Source organism: Xenopus laevis, chromosome 5L, assembly GCF_017654675.1.
Source record: "Xenopus laevis strain J_2021 chromosome 5L, Xenopus_laevis_v10.1, whole genome shotgun sequence".
Lineage (NCBI taxonomy): Eukaryota > Metazoa > Chordata > Amphibia > Anura > Pipidae > Xenopus > Xenopus laevis.
The window spans coordinates 146,400,460-146,427,313 of NC_054379.1; the positions used below are offsets into that span (position 1 = coordinate 146,400,460).

Consider the following 26,854-nt stretch of genomic DNA (forward strand, 5'->3'; position numbering starts at 1 on the left):
GCATATTTGCCCAGTGTGGGTAGATAAGCTTGACTATCTTTTGATCAGTGTCTTTTGGGCCTCCCCTGTTTATTGGCTGCCTATGCCTACTCTGCTGAAACCTGGTTGCAGTAAACATGTAAAAGCAAGATAAATGAATATAGTTCGGTATATAAAGAATTTAGTTATGGCACAATATTTCCCACTCACTATACAAAAATTGGGTAAGAAATTCTGAGGTGGTCCCTGTAGTAACCATGAACAAGGCTATGTCCACCTCTTTAAACCCACAGTATAAGAACTGCATCAACTCAGTCCTTAAAGTAGAGAAACATTCAAGCAACCTGTCGGGATCCAGAAGATCTGGCTCAAGCTGAGCCGACATCTCCCCAGGCCTGTGCTTCCACTCCGGCGTTTTTTGCGGTTTCGAGCGCGTGTCCTCCACAAGGGGAGTTGCAAGCTTGTGATGGGTTATTTTTTTTGAAAGACAAAGTCTTCATTCCAGAAACACTTAGCTTAGAGACCCTCAAATTTCTTCATGATCACCCATTGGCGGGTCATATGGGATATGTTAAGACTTTAGATCTTGCTCAAAGGTTTTTCTTCTGGCCTCACATGGCTAAGGACTGCAAGGATTATGTATCTTCTTGTGAGACTTGTGCTCGGTTTAAAGATTCACATGTTAAACCCCTGGGGCTGTTACGTCCTTTACCAGTGCCTACTCGATTGTGGGGTTCCATTTCCATGGATTTTATTTTAGAGCTTCCTCCCTCGCAAGGATAGAATACAATTTTTGTAATTGTGGATCGACTCTCCAAGATGGCACATTTTGTTCCCCTCTCCGGAGTACCTTCTGCACCTTCTACGGCTGAGGTGTTTATTAAGGAAGTCGTCAGACTCCATGGAGTGCCAGACGAGATTGTGTCGGATCGGGGAGTACAGTTCACATCTAAATTCTGGAGGGCATTGTGCAAAGCTTTAAAGATCAAGATGGCTCTTTCCACGGCTTTTCATCCACAATCCAATGGGCAGACAGAGAGGACTAACCAAACGTTGGAACAATATCTACGTTGTTTTTCATCTTTCCTCCAGGACAATTGGAGTGAGCTGTTACCATTGGCTGAGTTCTCCTACAATAATGCCCTTCATTCCTCCATCAAGCAAACTCCTTTTTTCGCTAACTATGGTTTCCATCCGCACGTGCTTCCTAATCTTCCTAAAGGTATAGAGGTGCCCGCGGTTCAAGAAAGACTTTCTTTTCTTCTGGACAATACCCTAAGAATTCAGCAAACAATGGCCCAAGCACAGAGCAACTTCAAGGATTTTGCTGATCGTAAGAGAAGGAAGGGTTCTGAGTTTCGAGTTGGAGACCTGGTGTGGTTGTCTACCCGGCACATCAAACTTCCGTGTCCGTCTAAGAAGCTGGGTCAACGATTTCTGGGCCCCTTTCCCATTATTCGACGTGTGAATGAGGTAACTTTCAAACTTAAATTACCTGCTACTTACAGAATTCACCCTGTTTTTCATGTAGCCTTATTGAAACCTGTGGTGAAGAACACCTTTTCGGGAAGAGACCACAGTCCTCCAGCTCCAGTAACTATTGAAGGTGTTGAGGAATTCGAAGTGGAGGCCATCTTGGATTCTAGGTACCGGCGAGGTCGTCTTCAATATTTAATCCAATGGAAAGGTTTTCCTCCAGAAGAGAATTCATGGGAACCCGTGAGTAATTTACATGCTCCTCAACTTATTGAGTTGTTTCATAGATCTCATCCTAACAGACCGGCTCCCACATGCACCCGGAGGTTGCATTTTGAGGGGGGGCAATGTCGGGATCCAGAAGATCTGGCTCAAGCTGAGCCGACATCTCCCCAGGCCTGTGCTTCCACTCCGGCGTTTGTTGCGGTTTCGAGCGCGTGTCCTGATGCGCGCGTGTGTTCCGACGCGGGCGCGCGCTCTGACGCGGGCGCGCATTCACGTGCGCGCGCGCGTTCTGACGCAGGCGCGCGTTCTGACGCCAACATGCGTCCTGGGGTTAAAAGGTCACTCCGACCTAGGCCCAGTGCGAGGTGATCGTCTTACTGACACTAAGCGTTTATTACTGATGTTATTCTGATTTCGACCATGGCTTGTTACTGACTACTCTTCTGATTGTCCCTGGATTCTGTATTTGCTCGTCTGACTTCGACCTTGGCTTCGCTGACTACTCTTCTGGATTTCCCTCAACTGGTACCTGCTTATTGATCCTTCCCTGTGTATGACCCGGCCTGTTCCTGACTTCGCTTCGTCTCCTGCAGATAAGTGCTAGCCCTTATTACGAACTGTTATTTCTGTGGGCTCATCTAGCACTCCTGCTATTCCTTATCTGGGAACGTCCTGTCTCAACCCTCAGGGCGTAACTCAGTGGGAAGCGTGGGGGAGGCTCTTACCTTCGGACTCGCCTCGACTCCTGACACAACCCTTTTCTTCTAATAATTTTACCCCTTGATGTTTTATTATTACAAATTATGCCTTCCTCATTTTTTGAGTGTTTTCTATGCGGATCTGACATCTATTCCATCATCTTTACACTGATTAGTGTGGAAGTCTGACCCCTTCAAAATTTTATTTTATCCAGGCTCTTTTGTGATGTTTCAGTTGCCACTAAAGCAATGTCGATTTATTAAGTTTTGAATTTAATTTTTTTTCAAAATGATATGATGAGGAAAAACTCATCATATAGGCGAGTATATTTGGTTTGGAGTTGTGGAAAAAACAGGTGCAGCAATAGTTGCATTGTTTCATTCATTTTTTGGTAATTCAACTTGAAAACAAAATAGCTGGAATGATTAAAAAAAACTTATATAGAAGCTTCCAAAGGTTTTAATTGCCAAATGTTTTCATTTGAATTTTCAATGTATCTTTTTAAAACTCAGACATGAAAAAAATCTAGATTGCCTTCTAGATTTGCAGGCAAAATGTGATCTTATTCCAACAGATCAGCTCTACATGGTAGTTTTTGTAATGTTCATCTTATCCTAAGAAAGTGGTAGAGCTGATGGTGCAGCTCAATATCAACTTAGCTTCAAACAGATCCAAAGGAATATATATTAAAAATGAAGGTCGCTATCTCTAGTTTTTCAAAAACTAGAGATAACCTTTGTGATTCCAAAATGCTAATTTGACTCCCTGGTGAACAATTTACATGTATTACTGTAGCCATGTAGCCTTGCTGTCAGAAAGCAGGAACTCTAAGATAGGAACTCTCTTTCTTCTTTGAAATAAACCCACAAATTTACAGTATCCATATAAAAAGTTTTTCTTTCTTCTTTTCTTAAACACGGGTGTTTTGGAAATAGCGTTTACAAACTCTAATGTTATGCAAACAATTCAATTATATAATATTTGGTTTATAATATTTTATTCATTACATTTAAAACATTGTTCTAGAGTTCCCTTTAAATATTTAATAAACAGCTTTGAGGTGGAAAATTACATCAGCTCTTTATACACATTAGAAGCCGCATTCACAAACACTGCCTCATTTTACTCAGCTAATTATCTTTTTTAAATAATATCATTACAATCTCGGGCTTGCAAATGCACCATAAAATCTCTCAACTTGTTATGGGAGGCGCACCAGGATCATTCTGCAAGAGGCATTTATTTACATCGAAATGAATAATTGAAACAACCTTAGAAAAGCAGTCATGCAAACATTTTATTTTTCTACAAGAAGATTTCTATTTACAAGGGAAGCCAGGATATTGTAAGAAAATACCCACTGAGATTTCAGGGTAAAATGTATGGAAGGCCCTGCTAAACCGATCAATAATCCCACCACGCACATTATAATACAAACTCTTAAGGGCTCATTTACACCTGCAAATGCAGTGAGCAACTTGAGATTTTTCCCACAATGGGGCTCATTTATCAACACTGGGCAAAATTGCACATGGGCTGTTACCTATAGCAACCAATCAGATTGCTGCATTCATTGTTCTTCTTGCAGCTGGCTTTAAAAAGCTAATCACTGATTGGTTGCTATAGGTAACAGCCCATGGGTGAACTTGCCCAGTGTTGATAAATGAGCCTCAGTGAGTTGCATCGAAAACAATGTGCTCCTTGTTCTTCCATATAGTTGTGATCGGTGCCACCCAATCCTTCCCCTGCTTTCCATTCTAATTCAGGTGCTGTGTCTATTGACCCAGGGTAGCCCTAGGCTACCTCCACTTCTTGACCAAGTGGTCACATGGTGAATACCAGAAATTATTCCAGGCAGACTTTGAAAACATTAAGCCCACGATTTGTGAAAAAAACACATGCAGTTGTGTCCATTTTGGTGAATCAGAAGCGATTTCAAGGGAAAAAATCACAAGCGGGACAAATAAGACTGTTATTCAGATTTTCTGAATCAAAAGCGTAAACACGAAAATTAAGAAGTCATCTCTTAGCTGTATTGTAACATTATACAATTTCCTGTAAATATTCAACTTTAAGGAATTGTAGCACGATCAATTCTCAATATGCTACATGCACGACATTTGATTGGACTAAAAAAGGAATATATTTATTGGCCTTCCACTCATCATCTGGTAACTGTCCCTTTAACCTATAGGAGCCCTGCAAAAAAAAAATCTTTAAAAATACTTTTTGGTAATTTTTTTTACTGTTTAGTTCAAATTTATAAATTATCTATAAATAAGGATGATTCTCCAGTCTCTGGAATGAATCCCCTTTGTCTGCTGTCTCCTCCTGGATGTCAGAGCACCACCTGAAACTGAACCTTTCTAAAACAGAACTCATTATATTTCCTCCAAGATCTTCCCCTGTCCCTCAGATATCACTCACCGTAAACAACAACACCTTTCATTCCACTACACAGGCACGCTGCCTAGGAGTTATCTTAGACTCTCACCTGTCTTTTTCACCACACATTCAAACACTTGCAAAATCTTGCCGTATTCAACTGCACAACATTGCTCGAATACGACCATATCTCAGTTCAGAATCAACTAAAACACTAATTCAGTCTCTTATCATCTCCCGCCTTGATTACTGCAACTTACTCCTCACAGGTATTCCAACAAGTCACCTTTCACAACTCCAATCTGTTCTAAACGCGGCCGCTAGACTCATTCATCTAGCTCGCCGCTCAACATCAGCTGCTGCCATATGTATGTCCCTTCACTGGCTCCCAATCTCTTCTAGAATCCAATTCAAATTACTTACACTCACATTCAAGGCCCTTAATAATGAAACCCCTCCCTATATTTCATCTCTAATCTCCAAATACTCTCCTTCACGAAACCTACGCTCTGCTTCTGATCTTCGCCTCACTTCTTCTCTGGTCACTTCTGCCCATTCTCTTCTACAAGACTTCTCTCGGGCTTCTGCTTTTCTCTGGAACTCTCTGCCTCGAGCTGTCAGACTTTCTCCTTCCTTCCAAACTTTCAAGCGCTCCTTAAAGACCCACCTGTTTAAAGAGGCTTATTCGATGTACCTTAATTAATCATTGCTGTATCAAAAATGACAAAGTGTTTATATAATCCTAATGTCTCAATTGTACCCTAACCTTTCAGTTTGTAAACTCTAAACTCTAGGTCCTTCTAACCCTATTGTTCTCTGTAATCCTTGTCTGTTATCCACCATTTATTCCCTGTTTGCTATAACTGCAGTAAAGCACTGCGTATCTTGACAGCGCTATATAAATAAATGATGATGATGATGAGATGGAACTAGCAAGAGCATAATCTGATATATACAGATTTATCATAGACATGTGGAAATAAAAATATAATATTTATCAGTTTATAATTTTGAGTGACCTTTTTGCCTCGTTCTCTGGGTAACCTTGATAGCTGTATTAAATGCTTGGATACCACTGGCAGGCACGCTGTATTAGCCCAGGATTGTAAAACTAAACAATGTTGCATGGCTTATAGACTTTAATTTGTTGCATCTGGAATATACCGTGTGTAAATATATGTTCGGCTGCATAAAATGTTGAGTGATGTGTGTATAAAAATATCTAATTTAAACCAATAACTGATCTATTTTTAACAGTGTTTAACATACTTAAAGCCAAGCTTATAATTTTATTAGAATTCATTTGTCTGATACTTGATAGACCACACAGAAGGTTTTCTTCCCTAGATACCTATCAAACAGACTTGTGTGGTCTGATTTCTCCCTGTGCTTCAATGTCAGATAAAATAGAATGTACCTTCTCGATAGCAACCAAGGAAACCAAACAGAAATAATGGTTCCTTTTTTAAATAGACTTCTCGCATGGCAAATATGGGTTTGTAACTTAACTCCTTTGCTCAGCTCTTTCTCCATGGCCGATATTACTTCCTAATCAGAGCAATTTGGTGAGTTTACTTTAATTTTAAGCCCCACTGCACCAGAACAAACAACCCATAGGAAGGCTAGGGAAATAATTTGGGTGGTTAGCAAAACATCATTATTATTTGGAAATTATTTATTCATTTTTTTTTTTAAATCATTCCATGTGCATAGTGACTCAATTATACAAGAAAAATAAACACATTCATTAAAACATATGTAGCATTCATTTGTGTGAATGGCAGAATTTTAGTGGTGCTTATACAGTCACAGCTGAAGTTCCAATGCTGCAACTTCTATTTGAATAACCACTATCTGTTGAACTGTTATTGCATCCGTAAATGTTTGCACATGAAGGAATATATTAACCTTTTTCATTTCATATTTGATTGCCAGGCTTACAATATTGATTAGAATATCTTCTATGTAGTTATGGCTTCACATCCTCAGGTAAATTGCATTTGTTAATAGTCCGTAATTGAATAAATTGATGGAAACTTTAGCTGGATGCACCTCTGTATCAATAATAATATTTTTTGGCATTCATTAATATTGTAACTTTTGTATGCAGGGCACTTGGAAGTGACCGCCTAAACTGTCCTGTTTTGCTCCGGAAAAACTTTTGTAAAACTATGGAAACATTTGCCTAATGACCCTGAAGTAAAAACAAATTGCTTTCCCCAGCACTTGTTGTTCAAATACTGCAATAAAATCCATTAGTATAATGGGTCATTTACTTTACATCCAGACATGGTACTATCGGTACAAAAGCATTTCCCTTATTGCTTATTTAAAGTGTACTTCTGTCGGGGGGTCTTTCTGCACTCTGCACCTCACTTTGGATAAAAAATACATAGGGCAGGTGGTAAATACAGGGTGTAACAGATCTTGCCAGACTAATTTAATTGCCATTGATTAGGATGTGAGCAGGAACCTTGATTTGAGATCTGCTTAGACTTTACTAAAGCATTTAATACAGTACCAGTCATTAAGGAATATTGGCCTGGAGCTCAGTATTTGTGCTTGGATAGAGAAATGGCTAAAGGATAAATTAAGAGTCGTGGTAAATAGAACATTTTCTAATTGGACCAGTGTTGGAAGTGGATTACCGCAGGGGTCTGTCCTTGGCTATTTGTTTTTTAACTTGTAATGCCTGGAGCTGGACATTGAGAGTACAGTTTCTATTTTTCACTTTACAGAGAGATTTGACAAAATTGAAATATCAGTGCTGATAAATGCAAAGTAAGGCACTTGGGTAGAATTAATATAAATGTGAGTTGGGGGTATCCTTCGATGAAAAGGATCTGTGGATTTTTGTAGATATCATGTTGTATAATTCTAGGCAGTATCTTTATAGGTCCTTGGTGAGGCCTCATCTGGAGTAAGTAGTGCAGTTTTGGACTCCAGTCCTTAAGAGGGATATAAATGAGCTGGAGAGAGTGCAGAGACTAAGTGCAACTAAAGTGGTGCAGAGAATGGAAAATTTAAATTATTAGGGTAGATTGTCAAGGTTGGGTGTCATTTTGTCTGGGAAAAAAACACTTGCAAGGGGACATGATTACACTTTATAAGTACATTAGAGGACATTATAGACAGATAGTGGAGGATATTTTTTCCTATAAAAATGGATCGCTGCACCAGAGGGCACCCCTTTAGACTACAGGAAAAAAAATTCATTTGAAGCAACGTAAAGAGTTCTTCACAGTGAAGACAGAGGGGTTGGGAAATGTCCGGCTGGGTGATGTTGTGATGGCTGATTCTGTTAATGCTTTTAAGAAGCGATTGTATGATTTCTTGGACAAGCATAATATCCAAGCCTATTGTGATGTTAAAATATACAATTAGTATAGAAATTGGTTTATATAGTTTATGTATGAAAGTGTATGGATAGTTCTGTATAAGTATGTGTATATGTTGTTTTTTTGAAGGGGTTGAGCTTGATGGATGATCTTTCTTTAACTTAACTTTGTAACTATGTAATATTGTAATCAAGGGCAGCTGAATTGGAGTATAGAGAGCTGTACCAATTAAAAGAGAGTAGAATTGTGCAAAAAAAAATAGCAGATTGCATAATTTTTTTGTACTTTGCACACTCTTTCCTATTTATAAATGTCCCCTGTGTTTTAAGTGAACTAACATATTGTCAAGGGTTAGGTAGTTCGGCGCTGTGGTGGCAGAGGACGAAGGTGAGTCCTTTAGGCAGGCACTGGCTGTGCCCACGGAGCAAGTAAAGGCAAATGCAGGAACAGGGTAAAGCGTCTGACAAATCAGACTGGAACTGGTGAAGAGGGTGGTGAGTCTGGATAGGAAGATGAGGACGAGGAGTCAGGACAGAATCAGACTGGGTAGGAGCAGGATGGAGTGGGTGTAGATTGGGAGAAGACTGGAAGGATAAAACAGGACAGTGCAGGCATAGATCAGGAGCAGACTGAAAAGATAGGCCAGGTCGGATAGGGATGGGGACTGGATAGTAGGAGGGCTGGATAGAAGGAAAGGGAAAAATAAGGATCAGGCTAGGCAGACAAGATTCAGACAGGAGAGGAAAAGATATGGCAAGGTGCAAGGTAAGGTCAAAGTCAGGATGGGAGTAAGGAACAGAGCAAGATTCAGAATAGCAAGGAATTCAAGGCAGGGCAATCATCTTGCCCAATGATTAAGGTACCGATCCAGAAATTCAAAGGTCCCTGGCTCGAATCCCAGTAGAGCCTGACACATATGCCAACTCCTATGGTTGTAATTTTACCCTAAAGGGCACAAATATGTTTTATCTGTTGCTTTAAATATCACTTCAAAATATCAAAAGTTGGAAATAATACATTCAGTGTGCTTTTATTAGATGAGTTATCAAATGGTCTGATAACTTTACCTTAAAGACTCTGCTATTACTGTCTGGAGACAGATAAATTAGCAGTTATTTCACACATTATTAGCCAAATTGTGTTTCCAAATTTTAGTTAATTGTCCCTGAATCAGCATCAAATTAGTAGGTAACGACTTGTATGTTACAACTGTGTATATTATTAGTGTGTTTAGGAGGGTCTTTAACTGCATACATAGATTTTGTTCTATAGGTGGCAGCACTGTGCTTCAAACTATTACAGACCCACTTAAAAAGCTAAAAGCTATCAGATTCTGTGTTTATAAGAAGCTTATTCCAATCAGATGGTACTGCCAGGGCTATGCTCCCACACCCTGATAATATAGAGGGTTGAAAGATGCATTATCTTACAAAATCCCAAAAATTTATGGATTAGACATTTAGGGGCTGATTTACCAAAAAAAACAAGTTGTTGTTTTTTTTCTCGCTTAGAGAAAAACATGGATGTGAATAAGAAAGCTTGAGTATTTTTTAAAACCACAAATTAATTAAAGGAAAAAAAGTGGAAAGTCACCAGAAAAAAACACAGCAAGTAAAAGCTGGCAAGGTTGTATAGAAGTCAAAAGAAATATTCTGTTACAATTTATTTATTTATTATCCTAGTTTATTAAAACATTTGAAATTTTCAGCCTCATTGAAAATGAATGGAACAATGTATTTCCCACTGGTATTCAACTTTTTTTCCCGTGAAAAACTAAGTGCTGGAATATTTTGTCACGAGTCAATGTGTTTTGTCTACATCTGCCCCTTAAAGGCCTATTCATCAAAATTCAAATTTGTGAAAACACACCAATCTGTCTCGAATGTGCACTTATTCATTAAAAAACATGAATCTCAAAAACTCTATGGTTTTAAACCATAAAAAAAACACAGCACAGTCGCAGTCTACTCATTTTAAATAAAGTTTTTTGTACTTTTAAATCTTGAAAATTCGAAGTTTCAGTAATCCTAAATCCAATGTTTGAATTCTAGAGCAAAAAAACTTGAATCAAATTTGAATAGTCTTTGAGATTTGCTATTTAAAAAAATTAGAGAACGCAAATGGAAAATTACACCACCTTTAAACTGCAAAGATGGTATAGAAGTCAATGGCAAGTGCATCTTCAGCAATCAAGCAAGTTAACATTTGAGTTTTTTTCCACAATTTTTCCAACAGTTTTCCTGCATCATCGTAAATTTTATGAAAAAATGCTAATTTTGTAAGTGAAGTAGGGATTTTTTTGCCTCTTAAAGAGAAACACAACAGTCTTTTCTTTCTGTAACTGAGAAAAAAATTATAAATATTCCCCATAGTAGACTGCACTTAGATCAATGATGCCTTACAAATCTGATATTTGTATACAAGTCTTCCATTAAAGTAGACATTTAGTTTGCCTTGACTAGGGAAGTGCTTCTCAAACCAATTTGCTCTCTTTAATATTCTTGTAATTATATCAGGATGAGTGTTATGCTGATAGTCTTGAATCCCTTTGAGCCAAGAGCAAGCCAGACATGTGATTTGGTGTTAAAATAGCTTGAATGACAATTCATGGATCCCAAATAAACTTATTCAATTTACTTACCTGTAATACAGAGATTAAAAAAGTGAAAGCTAAGCCAGTTTATTAATAGGATAAAATTTTGCCCTGAGAATCCAGCTGAGATTAACTTTGCTATGGATTGCTTTAATATTTTATTTTCCAGTGCAAAATGTTGTGGGATTTATGTAATAAATTTCATCTGCAAATACTTTAAATGTGCTGAACTTTTGACATCGCTAGCACTATGGGTTGCGGCTGTATGAGTTTAGCCAGAAAAGGATGAGAACCACAACACATTTCATGGCCTATGGTGACAGACAACTCCCACAAAAAAGTGGAAATATATTTATATTTGGCATTAGCATCCATTAATTACATGTTTTATTTTCCCTAATGAGCTATTGTTGTCATGACCATTTTTGAAAGGTACTGTACTGTGCTTAAAGGAAAATGAGGACAGTAAGAGTTGGTGGGAAAATCTGATTCCTTGGAAATGTGCTAAATGTGTATACAGTATGCATAGCATTTCATAGAATCCAGCAGAGCAGTAACCAGTTCAACCCATCTTAATAACACTGGAATTGGGGGTAGAAATGCTGAATTGTGTGTGTGTATATATATATATATATTTATATATGGTGCATCGCATGAAGGTTGGATTAGCATCTAACCACTGATTGTGAGGACAAGTAATGTTGCAGATGTTACATTTATTGTGTTGACTTGATATTGATAATTCATATGAACAGCAATTGATATGTCCCCAGAAGGATATATAAAATGACAGGGCAAGACAATTATTTTATGGACCCAACAGCAGCACTTGGAATCAAAAGATCAACTAACATTACATTACATTAGAACATGTGTGTATGTCTGCCAATAATAACCTTATTTTTAATCATGTATGGGCCAATACTGTGGCCTCCTTACCAATACTTTCTAAGGGTTTTTATTGGGTCAGAGACATCAGTGGAAACAATTTTTTCCTTAAGGGTCTTCATGTGGCCCATATGTGATGTGATTGTTAACCTGTGGTCAAGCAACTGCCAAATCTAGCTCAAAATTTAACTGGACAAATCCAAAACAGCTTCCTTTGTGACACTGCCACGCATTTGCCATGTACGCAAGCTTTACAGATTATTTATTGACCAGTAACAGTAAAAAAAATTGTCCAGTAAAGTACAATTTTTGGATTCTAATGCAGTGTGTAATTAGCTTCCTCTGTCTTGTATCAATTGTTTAAACAAAGCTCCAAATATTATGATTTATGGAGTCTTTCATTTTCCATTTTGTTGTTCAGGTTCCAATTATTGGGAAGGTTTATAATTAATTATTGAATCTTGCACTAAAGTAGTGCCAACCAGTAAGAAAAAGGAAGATGATAATGCTTAATGACACCATATGTACAGTGATACAAGATTAAAACTCTTAGAGAAGGACCAGGAGAAGACTTTGTTTGGTTGCAAGATGTATTGACACAAAGGCATTGATAGATCCATCATGCAAGAAGCAGTCAATGTTATCATGATGGCATATATCACAATGGGAATCTATGGTGTAATCAGAGCTAGACAAGTAAGAAATGAACACGTTGACAATCCTGTATATACAGTATGGGCAGAGACAAGAAGGGGTCCATAATGCTGGAATAAAAGATGGGTATTTACATGAAGAGATTACCCAAGAAGTGGTTATAAATAATAGTCATCCTATGTTGTAACGGGAACTTAACACAACAGCGAACAGCACCAACTATAGCAACTAGTTAGGGGGTTATTTATTAAAGTCCAAATGCCAAAAACTAGAGAAATTTTCAGGATTTTATTATACCCCGAGGATGATAAAAAGTCAGAATCAGAAAATCCGTCATCTCAGACCTGCCGAGGTTGTATATAAATCAATGGGAAGATACCTTGATCTGAGCTGGGTTTTGTGCAAAACTCTGAAGATTTTGCAGTTTTAGGGTAAGGACACACTGGACGATTTGTCGCCAACGTTTTAAAAAAGTAAATCGCGGCGACAAGACGATCGTATTTTTTGAACAGACGATTCACAGCGACTATTGGCACAGAGCGATTTGTATCCCATTACTCTGTGCGGTACGTGCTCCACCCAAACCGGAAACGGTTTGTGCTTCCCGCTGTAACATTTGTATGATTCAAATTTTCATCTGATTTTTTTTTTTTAGTGTTTTCCCCGTACTGGAATTTTTCAGGAAAATGTATTGATAAGGGGAAATAACCTGTGCGGATTTGGTCGGAGTATATTTCAGAAAATATTGAGATACATTTGGATTTTGATAAATAACCCCGTTAATGTTAAAAAAGATACGGACACATTCCTAAGAAAATCCAATGTAAGCATTACTAGAAAAAAATGTGCACTATATTATCTCCTTATAAAAGTGTCCCTTATGCCTCTCCAGCCCAGGGATACTTGTTGTAATCACCTGGAAAAGAGCTGCAGGTTTTCTTCCTTCTTTCTTTGGTCATGCTGAGATGGAGCAAAGTGATCCTTCCATAGGCTGGAGTACAAATGCAAATTGCACCACCCCACTGTGACTCCTGCAGTTGTCTCTTCAAGCAGAGGGAGCTCACTATTAGGGGCATATTTATCAAGGGTCAAATTTAGAATTTGAAAAACTTAGAAATTCAAATAGGTCCTTTTTTAATTAAATAGGTCCATATTCAGCTGAATTTGAATCTTACGAATCGTAGTAATAGCGCATTCAATCGAATTCAAATCAAAGTTTCCCCCCCAAAAAAACTTTTTCAAGGTCCACCAATTGACTCCAAATAGGTTCTAGGAGGTCCCCATAGGCTAAACTGCAATTCGGCAGGTTTTAGATGGCGAATGGTCAAAGTCTAATTTTTAAAGAGACAGTACACGATAAATTTTGATATCGAATTTGGACTATTGCCTAGTCAAAGTACACAAAAAAAGCTCAAAATTAGAATTTTTTGAAAATTCACATCGACCTTTGATAAATCTGCCCCTTTAAGTGTCAGTTGCAGAAAGACTATACAAAGCAGTTTGGCGGCATTTTTAATAAAGACAAAATATTGTTAAGTGCAAGTCAACAATAACATTAAAAAATGGATTGGTTGCTATGAATTTCTGCTCTGCAAATTTAATTTTAAATGAGCCCCACTAATTAACCCTCGATATTCGACTAGGAACTAAAATCCTTCGACTTCGAATATCGAAGTCGAAGGATTTAGCGCAAATGCTGCGATCGAACGATCGAAGGATTATTCCTTCGATCGAAGGATTATTCCTTCGATCGAACGATTAAATCCTTCGAATCGAACGATTCGAAGGATTTTAATCCAACGATCGAAGGAATATCCTTCGATCAAAAAAACTTAGGCAAGCCTATGGGGACCTTCCCCATAGGCTAACATTGACTTCGGTAGCTTTTAGCTGCCGAAGTAGGGGGTCGAAGTTTTTTTTAAAGAGACAGTACTTCGACTATCGAATGGTCGAATAGTCGAACGATTTTTAGTTCGAATCGTTCGATTCGTAGTCATAGTCGAAGGTTGAAGTAGCCCATTCGATGGTCGAAGTAGCCCAAAAAACACTTCGAAATTCGAAGTTTTTTTACTTCGAATCCTTCACTCGAGCTTGATGAATCGGCCCCTAAGTGTCAGTACTGCAGGCATTGAAATGGTACAGGCACAAGCTGTTAGAAATGCTTTGTATTATATTTATGAATAGCTGCTACAGTATATGGAAAGGGACTGGGTGGACAAAGATTAGTTGAAAAAGTCTACAAACAAGTGCTTATAGGTTGGGTTTAACAGGCTCATATAGAGCAAGTGGGAAAAAAATGAAAATAAATAAATACAGAATTGAGAAGTGGTATAGAGGAAAGATTTAACAGTTTAAAGAGCAGAGAAGTACATACTGTATGTGATAGTTATAAATGCAAAATAACTACATAATTACCTTACGTTTGTAATTTTTAATATGAGATGGCAGAAGCAAGCCTTTAGGAGACCTAATATTAGCATAAAATTACTGTTTGTTGCTAAAATAAGAATATATTAATGCCTCTTCTGTTCACCTGCATGTTAAAGAAAGAAAACAAAAAATAAATTTATGTGATTTAGCCCCTAAAAGAAATGTATGATTCCCTTACCAATACATGAATTTCTTTTTAGTAATATTGATTTGTCTCAGGTCTGATCCTGTGTTTTCAGAAAAAAGTCAGAACTTCAGATTAGCTATTGTTTTACCTAGGGGTCGTGACTTGGGTGAGCTGGACTTGGATTGTTTACTACTGAGTGATGTTGTCATATATACCACTAGTTGGGGCATGAGAGCATTTTAGCAATGCAAGTATCATGGAGCTGTTATTGGGTTACCTCTCGTGTGCTGATGGGCTGCTGTGGGGCTGGGGGGGTTATATCACTCCAACTTGCAGTACAGCAGTAAAGAGTGACTGGAGTTTATCAGAGCACAAGTCACATGACCGAGGGCACCTGGTAAACCAATATCATGTCTAGCCCCATTGTTCTTTTGAAAAACAGATTTCAATGCAAGATTCTGCTGGAGAAGTGCTATTAATTGGTACATTTTGTAAAAAACATGTTTTCCCATGACAGTATCCCTTTAAGGTTGTCATTTGTCTTTTAAATCCATCTGTCTTCTTGTCCAAAGTTAGTTATAAAGATGCATTTTAATACATGTCTTTTTCTTTGTTATTCTGCATAATCCACACAGATCAATATATTAATTTTCAAATGTACTTCCTTTTCATTAATACCATTTATGAGATTCAATTCTGATATCAGTGAATGATAAATCTGATCAGGACAAAATAATGGAGAAACAAAGGTTGGTTGGAATTGTTGCATAATAAATCCTGGAAAAGTAATGCTTTTTTCCAACTTTTTCTTGTTTTTTGGCAACAAAAATCTTGACCCTTCAAAGTTGCATTTTGTAAATGGCCTCTAAAATGTTTCTATAAAAGTCACTGTTGCAAAAATGTGATTCACAGCCAGATCCAGTAAGAGTTAATTTTAAGGGATCATTTTGGATTGGTGCAAGAGCAAACTCATGTCTATTAAGATGCTATTCACAAAGGAACTTGTGATTTTACAGTACATGTATAGATACTTGCAAATTGTCGCAACTGAGTTGTGTTTAGGTGCAAAATGTAAAGAAAACCCTGTAAATAACAACTCTTCAGGGTTTCTGTGCACCTTGGCACCTTGAATTTTACACCTTGTGCCTTATGCAGCAAAGGCACCATGGTATTTAAAGGACAGGGAAAAATTCAATATGCCAAAAAAGAACAGAATCGCTATGGGGCAGATTCAGTAAGTGCCGAATTTGCACTAGCGTCCGCTTTGCTGACATTGCAACACTTTTCGCCAGGCGTAGATTCAACAGGACAACGCTAATTCACTAAAATCCAAAGTTGCGTCCAGGGCACTGAATGCTGGCGAAGTAGCTCTAGCGTTACTGTGGCAAGCGAAGCGAAGTTGCGCCAGCATTGGCTAATTTGCATACGGCGGGAAGTTAAAGTTGAATGGACATATATGTTGCAGCAAATACATTACACTACACAAGCCTGGGAAACCTTAATAAAATAACATAGAGTTGTTATATTGCCCTACACATGAGCCCCGTGTATAGTTTATGTGCCATATGTTAGGAAATGTAGGGGGAAAGAAAAAATGTACGATCTTTTGCAGCCTATAAACATGAAAAACGTAAAAGTCCCAGCGTTTTTGGGACTTAGAAAATATTTCTAATTGTTTTGGAGGAACTCCTATCTACTCTATTGCACTTTGCCTGGTCTGAGGTGGCAAAGGCAAGTCTGGAGCAAGAGGTAACGTTCAGTAAAATCTACATCTTAGTGAATTTGCGTAGTTACGTCCATTCACCAGAGCGAAAATTCGCCTGGCGTTAGAGTGCGAAGTAGCGCTGCAGTCCATCTCCTTTGAGAGAATTTACGCCATCGCCTGTTAGTAAATCGGTGAAGTCCCGAAATTACATCACACTGGCAAATTTTCACCAGCGTTAGTCACTCCGCCCTTTAGTAAATTTGCCCCTATGTTGGATGCTGCCCAACCTGTACCTGCGGAACGCTTGCTGTGCTGTGAACTCAGTGATCCCTTGTAGTTGCTCAGGACTATAGGGTCTCCAGCTGATGCTGTTCCCAACATTACCCATATACTCAGATGTAGAAATGCTGTGTATTATAGCTCTATAACACCCACAATTGCAAGGTTGCAACAATGTTGCTCTCCCTGGCCTCAAGTATTTGTCTCTTGAAATAATGGCAGGCGTATTTCCATTTATTTTTGCTTGTTTGTGAGTAATAAAGCTGATAGTGTCAACACATTTCATTTAGGCATTCAGTTCAATTTCCTAACATCAGAAGAATGCTCGATTTCTTTACTTTTCTTGCATCACCAGTGTTCATACTGAAGTCAGCAAAATAATCTAAAAGGACCATATTCTGTTAAAAAAAAAGAAGAAAATAAGCAGCATACCTTGTTCCGATCTCACATATATTCAGTATTAGACATAACAAATGATGAAAGGTAATTGAAATAAGTTAAATCCAGGCCTATGGCTCACAGCATGTTCCAATTAATTCTAAATTTTTATGAATTTCAGTTTACGGGGATTTTTACAAAGTGGTTTAGCCTGTCTAAGGCTTAATGAGCTGTGCTGCTATTTCTTGTGCCGTCACCTCTCTGCATATCAGCAAAAGTAGTTTTAATTTAGGAGAAAAACAGCCTGAAGCTGTATGAATATATTTATTTATTTGTTTGTTTTTTTAGATTACTGCTTTCTGACACGATTGGGTTTTTTTGGGGTAAAAGTTCACTACAATGAACAAATGTGTCTGGCATCTGGAGAACTTGCAGTCTGAATTAGAGCCATGAAAAGTCTTCTGGGCTATTGATTTACTGGCTGTGCTTGATTGTACCTTGGGGACAGATGACAGCAAGGGAATGGAGGCCATGCTGTTTTTCTGCCCTGTTTACACTATGAAAACCAAAGCTTTTTTGTTGTTGCTGAGCACTCATTAAAATTAACTTTGGATATTCTTCGCTAGCTCTTACACATTAAGCATTAATAAACATTATTAATTAAATTATTAATTAAATATTTTATATATACTGATGAACGAATTTATTCAGCAGGCATGGATTTGCGGTGAATTTCTGCACTTCGCCACCTGCAAATTTGTTTGCGTAACTGCTGAAAAATTCCCTTGCAGAAAAATTTGATGAGACAAAAAAAGTTGAGAGCGTAAAAGTTGTCTTGCGGAATTTTTTTTTTACTCCCATTGACTTTAATCCATTTGGCATTTGGACAGAAGAATCGCGCGTGTAAAAATTGTTTCGCGTCAAAATCATTTTGACACCCATTGACTTCAATGCATTTTTCACCTTTTCGTGATTTTTTTTTTGCGTTTCGCAAATTTTTTGGAGAAGCGAAATGGGACAGATTCACTCATCACTATTTATGTATTAATTTATCATGAAATATGTTAGTTTTAAAGAAAATACAACAAGGATGATTTTTCAGTTCTCCTGTACACGATAAAAGCAGAAAACAAATGTCACAAACATATGCAGAAAAACTCTGGGTGAAAAACATGGCGATGAGATATATTTTTGTATGAATACTACTACTGGTATGGGATCTGTTGAATGTTTGGGCCCTGGAGTTTTACGGATATTAAATAAACCCATTAAGTTGCTTCAAATAAGGATTTATTATATCTTAATTTGGATCAAGTTTTATTATTAAAAAAAACTCTCCTACCATTCTGCATGCCAGTCCCCAGTTGCCTCTGTGTATGTGCCCCCTGTAGCAGTGGACACAATGATGCATGCATTTTGACACTGTTGCATTATTCATCAGTGCTTGTTACCCATTTGGTCTTACATTTGTATTCCTTGCATCGTACACCCATCAAAGCTAGGTTGTGTTTTATCAGATCCTGCCCAAGCCTGTTTTTGTGTGATTTCCTGGTTCTGACTCCTGCCTGTCTACTACTCTTGTCATAAGATGCCTTCCCTGACCATTAGCTTCCATCCAGCTACAAATTTGTCTAATCCTTGTCTGTACTTTGTTTAACCTTATCTGATCTCTGTAGTGTGCAGATTCACTGTTAGTCCCACCAATAAAATTCCAGGAGCCCAAAGGTTATTGGTGTATTGGTGGTATAAGATGGTGGTAGGGGTTCCCCTGTTTAAGAGCAAGGTGACTCCAATAGTCATTCAGGATTTTTAACATACTGTTACAATAGTATAAAAATAAACATAGAAGACATCCCTTTTTGACATTCAGAAGGCTGGAAATCAATGGAAAAATTTTGTAGTGATGCATTTCCAACCTTTTTTCACAAACCAACTCAAAGTTTTCAAGTATTTTGCAAGTTTATTTGGAGTAACTAACTAGGGGATTTCTGTTTTTAATATTATTAGTCAATCTAGTCTTGTCAAACATAAGGCTGGCCTAGAGCTTGCCATCATCTTAATTAAGAATGTTCTTTATATCCAATTTAAGAGGCATGGTTATATTCATTAAGAGAGAAAGTGGCTTCTCTGAAGTAGAGAAAGTAAAGACAAAATACATACATTGAGCACACAAATAATCCTACCATAAAGCCTTGTAGAAAAATTTGGCTTGTGGAAAAATACATATATTTTAGGATAGTATGTGCCAGAAAAGAGCTTGAAGCATTTAATGTTCTATGAGGAATTAATTTATATTCTGAAGGGCTACCCAAGATGGACAAGCCACGGATCAAGATGAGTAGTATAAATTTGACTAAAAGGAGAAAGAATGGTCAAAGTACTGTACTCTAGTGGTTTGAAAAGAAAATCTAACATACATTTGCTCAAAGGGTTATGACAATAAAAAGTACTAGAATATAAGTTGGTTAGAAGGAGCCCATTGAGCTTTTGAGAAAGAAAAAAGGGTTTCAGGGTACAGGGGTGAGGGTGATAATCTTTGATCTACTCATACAGGACTTAATTGTATATAGTATTCGTTGAATCACCTAACTGAAATGGAATGAACTGGACCATTTAATACCAAGCCCCAGATTTAAAATGGTGGATGAGGAAGACATAGAAGAAGTTACAAAACCATTATTGTTACCAGTTGTCCATGGTTTTGGGATGTAGCCAAAAATTACTGGACAATTACTGTCATAAGGTAAGCCAGTAAACATTACAGTGATAAATCAGCATAGCAGTATCAATATGCCAACTGCATATACAAACAGAACTGGTGTATAGTTAACTCCTTGCTAGGCACAACCTTTTTAACAGAGGTCCCTATCCACAGGAGAAGCAAGAATGCTGAAACTGACAGCAAACCAGTATCTATAGTAACTGTGAAGTTGAACGCAGGGAACAGACTTCTAGAATTCTGCCAGGTTAAAAAGAATGCTTGGCACATAGACAACAACACATAGACATCAATGGATAGCCATTACTAAAATCAGCTGGAAGTTGATAAAAAAAACATCTATTTATTTAGCAAAACAGAGGCCTGATGTTGGCTGTGGTTAAGGTTCTAGCTTTCGGTATACCATATGATTATCTTGTGGAGACATTTTTTGGATAATTTTTTTGTAGAGGGCCTGAAGAACTTCTGCCAGATGGGACATTATCAAACAGTAAACAGCAAGAGATATCTCAAACAGCAAAAAAGCTGGAAATTAAATGGAGACCTTGATACTATCTAAGACTGAGTGCAAACTAATCTCTAAACATGTACTTTTTACTGAGGGGTATTGATGGTTAAAGAGATCATTTTGGATTCCCAAGTTTGAAATTTTATATATCTGCCCCATGTATTCTTTAAATTGCTAAATAGTTGCCCATCTCTTTAATTTCTGCACAACCCACCATAAACACACAGTTATTGCAAGTGAGAGGAGATATGTAGTTAGCCTCTCCTGGACCTTGGATCAGATAGACAGCACCTGGAAGTAAGTCTAGCCATGCCGCAGAGGAATGGCAGAAAGTAATAGATAAAGTGAACAGAGATGTCAGTTCAGTATTGGTAAACACAAAGGTCAAGCTAAGTGAGCAAAATCATTAGGCTACAATCACCATGAGGTCAGACCAGGTCAGAGATTCACAGAACAGGTTCATAAATGGAGGTTCAAGCTGGAAATAGCATCGAAGAGCAGGAGAACCTGATTAGAATTAAGTCAAGGGTCAGCAAGAGAAGATAAGGATATATACAATGCTTAAAGGGATACTGTCATGGGAAAAAAATATTTTTTCAAAATGAATCAGTTAATAGTGCTGTTCCAGCAGAATTCTGCGCTGAAATCCATTTCTCAAAAGAGCAAACAGATTTTTTTTTATTTAATTTTAAAATCTGACATGGGGCTAGACATTTTGTCAATTTCCCAGCTGCCCCAAGTCATGTGACGTGTGCCTGCACTTCAGGAGAGAAATGCTTTCTGGCAGGCTGCTGTTTTTCCTTCTCAATGTAACTGAATGTGTCTCAGTGGGACATGGGTTTTTACTATTGAGTGCTGTTCTTAGATCTACCAGGCAGCTGTTATCATGTGTTAGGGAGCTATTATCTGGTTACCTTCCCATTGTTCTTTTGTTTGGCTGCTGGGGGGGAAAAGGGAGGGGGGTGATATCACTCTAACTTGCAGTACAGCAGTAAAGAGTGATTGAAGTTTATCAGAGCACAAGTCACATGACTTGGGGCAGCTGGGAAATTTACAATATGTCTAGCCCCATGTCAGATTTCAAAATTGAATATAAAAAAATCTGTTTGCTCTTTTGAGAAATGGATTTCAGTGCAGAATTCTGCTGGAGCAGCACTATTAACTGATTCATTTTGAAAAAAATGTTTTTTCCCATGACAGTATCCCTTTAATGAAAAAAGCTGGCAGCAACAGAAAAGCACTTTGCAAAATGTTGTTCTCGCAGATACATGCAAACCAACGCACCACATCATATGCATAAAAAGGTGTCCAATAGCAGGTAAGCCAGCTTTCAAATTTCCTAACCTGTTCAAAACTGATACATTTGAAGATCCATTTCTCAGCAGCATCAGAGAAAAAATTAATACAGCAAGTCCAGTTGATTCGACTTATTATTATAGCGAACAGAGTCATTTTCTCTTTACAGACAGTAATAAATAACTTCATACAAGTAATATCTCAAAACTCGGAAAATAAGTACCTTAAAATTATTAATTGATGATTGAATGCTACAGAATACAACCTAAATTAGACCAATCTACAAAATGGAAGAAATTTGGCAGAACAAACTTCAATGACCATTTGGGTGAAGGCCGTTTGATTGCATAATCTGATATTAGAGATACTGCTAATCATCTCAGGAGGGCATACCTGCTTTGCCTGGATCATTGCTGCACAGAACCCACTGTACTGAACTTTAACAAGGACTTAATTACTCCTCAAAGACTCAACAGAAGGCCATTTACTTTTACAAATATAAGCGGCTTCACAACTAGCTCAAGTTATTATTATGGGTGACTTCAATTAAACAGACATTGACTGGGGTAATGGAGTTACCAAGTCTGAAAACACTAACAGGTTTTTAAATATGTTGAATTATTTTAACTTGTTCAAGAACCTGCTAGGAATGACTCTCTTTTGGACCTTGTAATAACTAATAATACCAAACTCCTCTCTAGCATTTGTGTGAGTGAGCATTTAGGCAATAGTGATCAGAACATGTTTTTTTTATTTGTCGACTAAGCTCACAACTTGAATGTTTTCTGATTTTCTGACCTTGAATAGAAAAAACACGAATCAGTGAATTGGGGGTGAAAAGTCAAAATACTCTTGAAGTGCTTAAATTAATTGAGTTTTTGAGCAAAAGCCACCAAACAAAAACCCAAAAACGGCTACAAACATCTTCAAATGGTTCAAGGGACCTCTGCTATTGACTTCTACTTTGACAGGTTTTAGATGGAGTGTTTTCAGATTCAAGCTACACTATTTCCAGCTTCGGGGTATAAAAAATTTCTAAAAACTCAAGGTTATTTTAACCTAAAAATTCGAGTTTTGACTAAAAAAATACCCTATAAAACTCAACATTTTCAGGTAAAAAAACAACTGACCCTTAATAAATAACCCCAATAATATCAGAGGGGGGCAGTTAGTTGATGAGAACAGAGAAAAAGGAGAGATTCTGAACTGTTATTTTTCATCTGTCTACACAAATGAGCTAATGAAGATTTCCTTCTTGATAGTCCAAATTCTGGTAATACAAGTAATGATGCATGGCTTACACACTAGGAAATTCAAAATAGACTAGAACATGTAAAGATAAACAAAAGTCCAGGACCAGAAGTTATCCATGCCAGGGTACTAAACAAGCTTAGTTCTGTCATTGCCAAACCTATTTACTTAATTTTTCAGGATTCACTGAAGTTAGGCATGCTGCAGAGAGATTGGAGAATTGCTAATGTGGTGCTGTTATTCAAAAAGGGATCCCATTCTCAACCTCAAAACTGCAGGACTTGACTTTATTGCAAATAATAATGATATGAGTTTATATCAGCATGGTTTTATGTGCAATAGATATTGCCAGACTAATTTAATTTATTTTTAAGAAAAGGTGAGCAGGGACCTCAACTCTGGGATAGCAGTGCTAAAGCATTTGATACAGTACCACACAAAAGGTTACTAGTTGAATTAAGGAATGTTGGCCCGGAACATAGTGCTTGGATAAAGAACTGGCTAAAATATATATTATAAAGAGTGGTGGTAAATGGAACATTTTCTAATTGGACCAGTGTTGTTAGTGGAGTATCGCAGGGCTCTGTACTAGGTCCTTTGATTTTCAACTTGTTTATTAATGACCTGGAGGAGGGTAATTGAAAGTGCTGTTTCTATTTTTCTGATGATACTAAATTGTGCAGAACTATAATGATGCTGCCACTTTGTAGAGTGATTTGACTAAATTGGACAACTGGGCAGCAAACTAGAAAATTAAGTTCTATGTTGATAAATGCAGGTTATGCACTTTGGCAGAAATAATATCAATGAAAGTTCTACACTAAATGGCAGTGTGTTGGGGGTTTCCTTAAATGAGAAGGATCTAGGGGTTTTTGTAGATAACAAGTTGGCTAATTCCAGTCAGTGTCATTCTGTGGCTACTAAAGCAAATAAAGTACTGCCTTGCATAAAAATTGGCATAAACTCAAGGTAAGAAAACATAATTATGCCTCTTTATAGGTCCCTGGTGAGGCCTCATCTGGAGTATGCAGTGCAGTTTTGGACTCCAGTCCTTAAGAGGGATATAAATGAGCTGGAAAGAGTGCAGAGATGTGCGACCAAACTGTTTTGAGGGATAGAGGACTTCAATTATGAAGGTAGATTGTCATGGCTGGGGTGTTCTTTTTGGAAAAAAGACACTTGCGAGGGGACATGATTAACTTTATAAGTAAATAGGACATTATAGACAAATAGCAGGGGACCTTTTCTCCAATAAAATGGATCACCGCACCAGAAGTCACCGTTAGATTTGAGGAACAGTACTTAGATTTAAAACAGCGTAGGTAGTTCTTTGAAGTGAGGGCAGTGAGGTTGTTGAATGCCCTGCTGGATGATTTTGTGAGAACTGATTCTGTTAATGCCTTTAAGAGGGGTTCATGTGTTTTCTTGAACAATATCACAAGCAATTGTGATACTAAAATCTACAATTAGTATAAATATTGGTATATATATTTTATGTGAGTATTTGTCTTTGTGGATGTGTGTATGTATGTTTGCTAGGTTTCATTTGGAGGGGTTTAACTTGATGTGATGGACTTTAGTATTTTTTCAACCCAAATAAACTCGAGAAATAAATCTCGACATATTCAATTTTTTTCTGAAACTACCCTTGAAAAACTTGGGAAAAACACAACTCAACCTTTAATAATTAGCCCCCATAATGACTGTACTAGTATTTCAACACATGATATATGACACATTATATACACATGAAGTATGTATGATAATGCAAAGGAATATTTAATACATGAGCAAGGAACCAATCATACTACCTCTAGCTGCAATATGCGACTAAAGCATCCTACTAGCAGGCAGAATTGAATTACTCTGAAGCCTCAATGAGCATCAGCATGTAAATGAATTGTCCTGTCAGAACAGGAATCAAAGCAGATGAAAATATTTTTTTGTTTTCTTTAATTGTGACAAAGGTTTCACGGGGATATCAAGATTTGTCTATGAGTGTTTGTGCAAGAGACCTTCAGTTACAATGCTATGAGGTTTTTTTTGCATGTCTTTCTAAACTGCCTTTTGCTGTTGAAAGCTTAGTGGGGAGCTGGGGACAGAGACAGCGAATGCATAGCATCTCTCTCTGCGGGGTGACGCGCCATGCTGAGCTCAGAGACGGCAACTGTCACTCACTAAATCGTTAGCAAAGAAAAGGGCCCAGTGAAGCAACCCAGTGTTGCCTTGTCACCATATTAAAAGAGACTTGGCTGTAGACCAAATTAGCTATCTAGAATGTTGTAAATGTGTAACACTTGAGTATAAAAAACATCTTCGCTTCCTGCATTTTTCAAGTAACAGTTAAAACATACAATATACATTTTTAAAAACTAATTTTAGGGCAGTCGTTTATAAATGCTCGACACAAACCCACATAGCGCTTGCACCTGGTAGCACATGGAGTGCTCTCCTGCACTTAACACCTGCCATTGGCAGGACATTTGTAAAATTTAAAAATTGTTCAACTATGCTGGAATCCACTAAAACGGTACTTACTGTATAGCAGCACCCTACTCTGGGATATGGGCACACGGGTAATACTTCCTAAAGATATGCTGGATTCCACTTAAACGATACTTAGGGGAAGATTCACTAACTTCGAGTGAAGGATTCGAAGTAAAAAAACTTTGAATTTCGAAGTGTTTTTTGGGCTACTTCGACCATGGAATGGGCTACTTCGATCTTCGACTACGACTACAACTTTGAATCGACCATTCGATAGTCGAAGTACTGTCTCTTTAAGAAAAAACTTCGACCCCCTAGTTCACCATCTAAAAGCTACCGAAGTCAATGTTAGCCTATGGGGAAGGTCCCCATAGGCTTTCCAAAGTTTTTTTGGTCGAAGGATAATCCTTCGATAGTTGGATTAAAATCCTTTTAATCGTTCGATTCGAAGGATTTTATCGTTCGATCGAAGGATTATTCCTTTGATCGTTCGATCGCACTATTTGCGCTAAGATCCTTTGACTTCGATATTCGAAGTCGAAGGATTTTAATTCCCAGTCGAATATCGAGGGTTAATTGACCCTCGATATTCGACCCTTTGTGAATCGGCCCCTTACTGTAGGCATAGATGGAAGGAAAAGCGAAATCTGAGCCCTCCTTTATCATTGCTGACCCCATTTCTTAAGAATTTAAGATTCATTCCAGGGACACAGGACTCCTTTTAACGTAATTGGGGAACTAAAGGATTATTTAAGATTTGTGATGTAATCTCTCAAGATATTTGCTGATCTCCAAGCGAAACTACCTGAAATCCCCATAACATTTTATGAGTATCTTCAGGTGAGACATTTTATACAACCATTTCTTACCATTCAAGGTAATTTGGCTCTCTCACCTTTTGAGAAAATAGTTACTGCAGGATGGCCCCAAAAAGCTGTGCTATCAAAGATTTGTAACATTTTGACAACGATACCATCGATTTTATAAAACACAAATATATGAACTAGTGATGGGCGAATTTATTCGCCAGTCGCGAATTCCCGCAATTTGCTGCTGGCGAATACATTTGCGAAACCGCCGTGAATATTTGCCGGCGTCAAAAAAATGGATGCTGGCGCATTTTTGCCGGAGAATGTGCGCTGGCATCCAAAAAACGGACGCCGGCATCAAAAACGGACGCCAGTGCAGTTTTGCGAATTTTTCGCAGGAAATTCACTGATTTTTCGGCGAAGCGAAACGCCCCAAATTCGCCCTTCACTAATATAAACCTTTGGGAACAGGAATTTAATGTCTGTAGTAATAAATACAGTACCTTGTACTTAATCCAAACTAAGATATACCGTAAGTAATCCTTATTGGAGACAAAACAACCCCATTGGGTTTAATTAATGTTTCAATGATTTTTTTTAGAGACTTAAGGTTTGGAGATCTAAATTA

The 26,854-nt window shown here is 37.8% G+C and overlaps 1 protein-coding gene across 1 annotated transcript in view; it reads left to right on the forward strand.

Annotated features, from left to right (window-relative positions):
* Positions 1-768: 768 nt before the first annotated feature.
* The window catches only part of LOC121393946, a 143,965-nt gene continuing 117,879 nt past the window's right edge, over positions 769-26,854 (forward strand). The window contains exon 1 of the mRNA XM_041563802.1: positions 769-1,908. Within this exon, the coding sequence (XP_041419736.1) occupies positions 799-1,908 (1,110 nt within the window). The 5' untranslated portion in view covers positions 769-798. The remainder of the gene's footprint in view (positions 1,909-26,854) is intronic.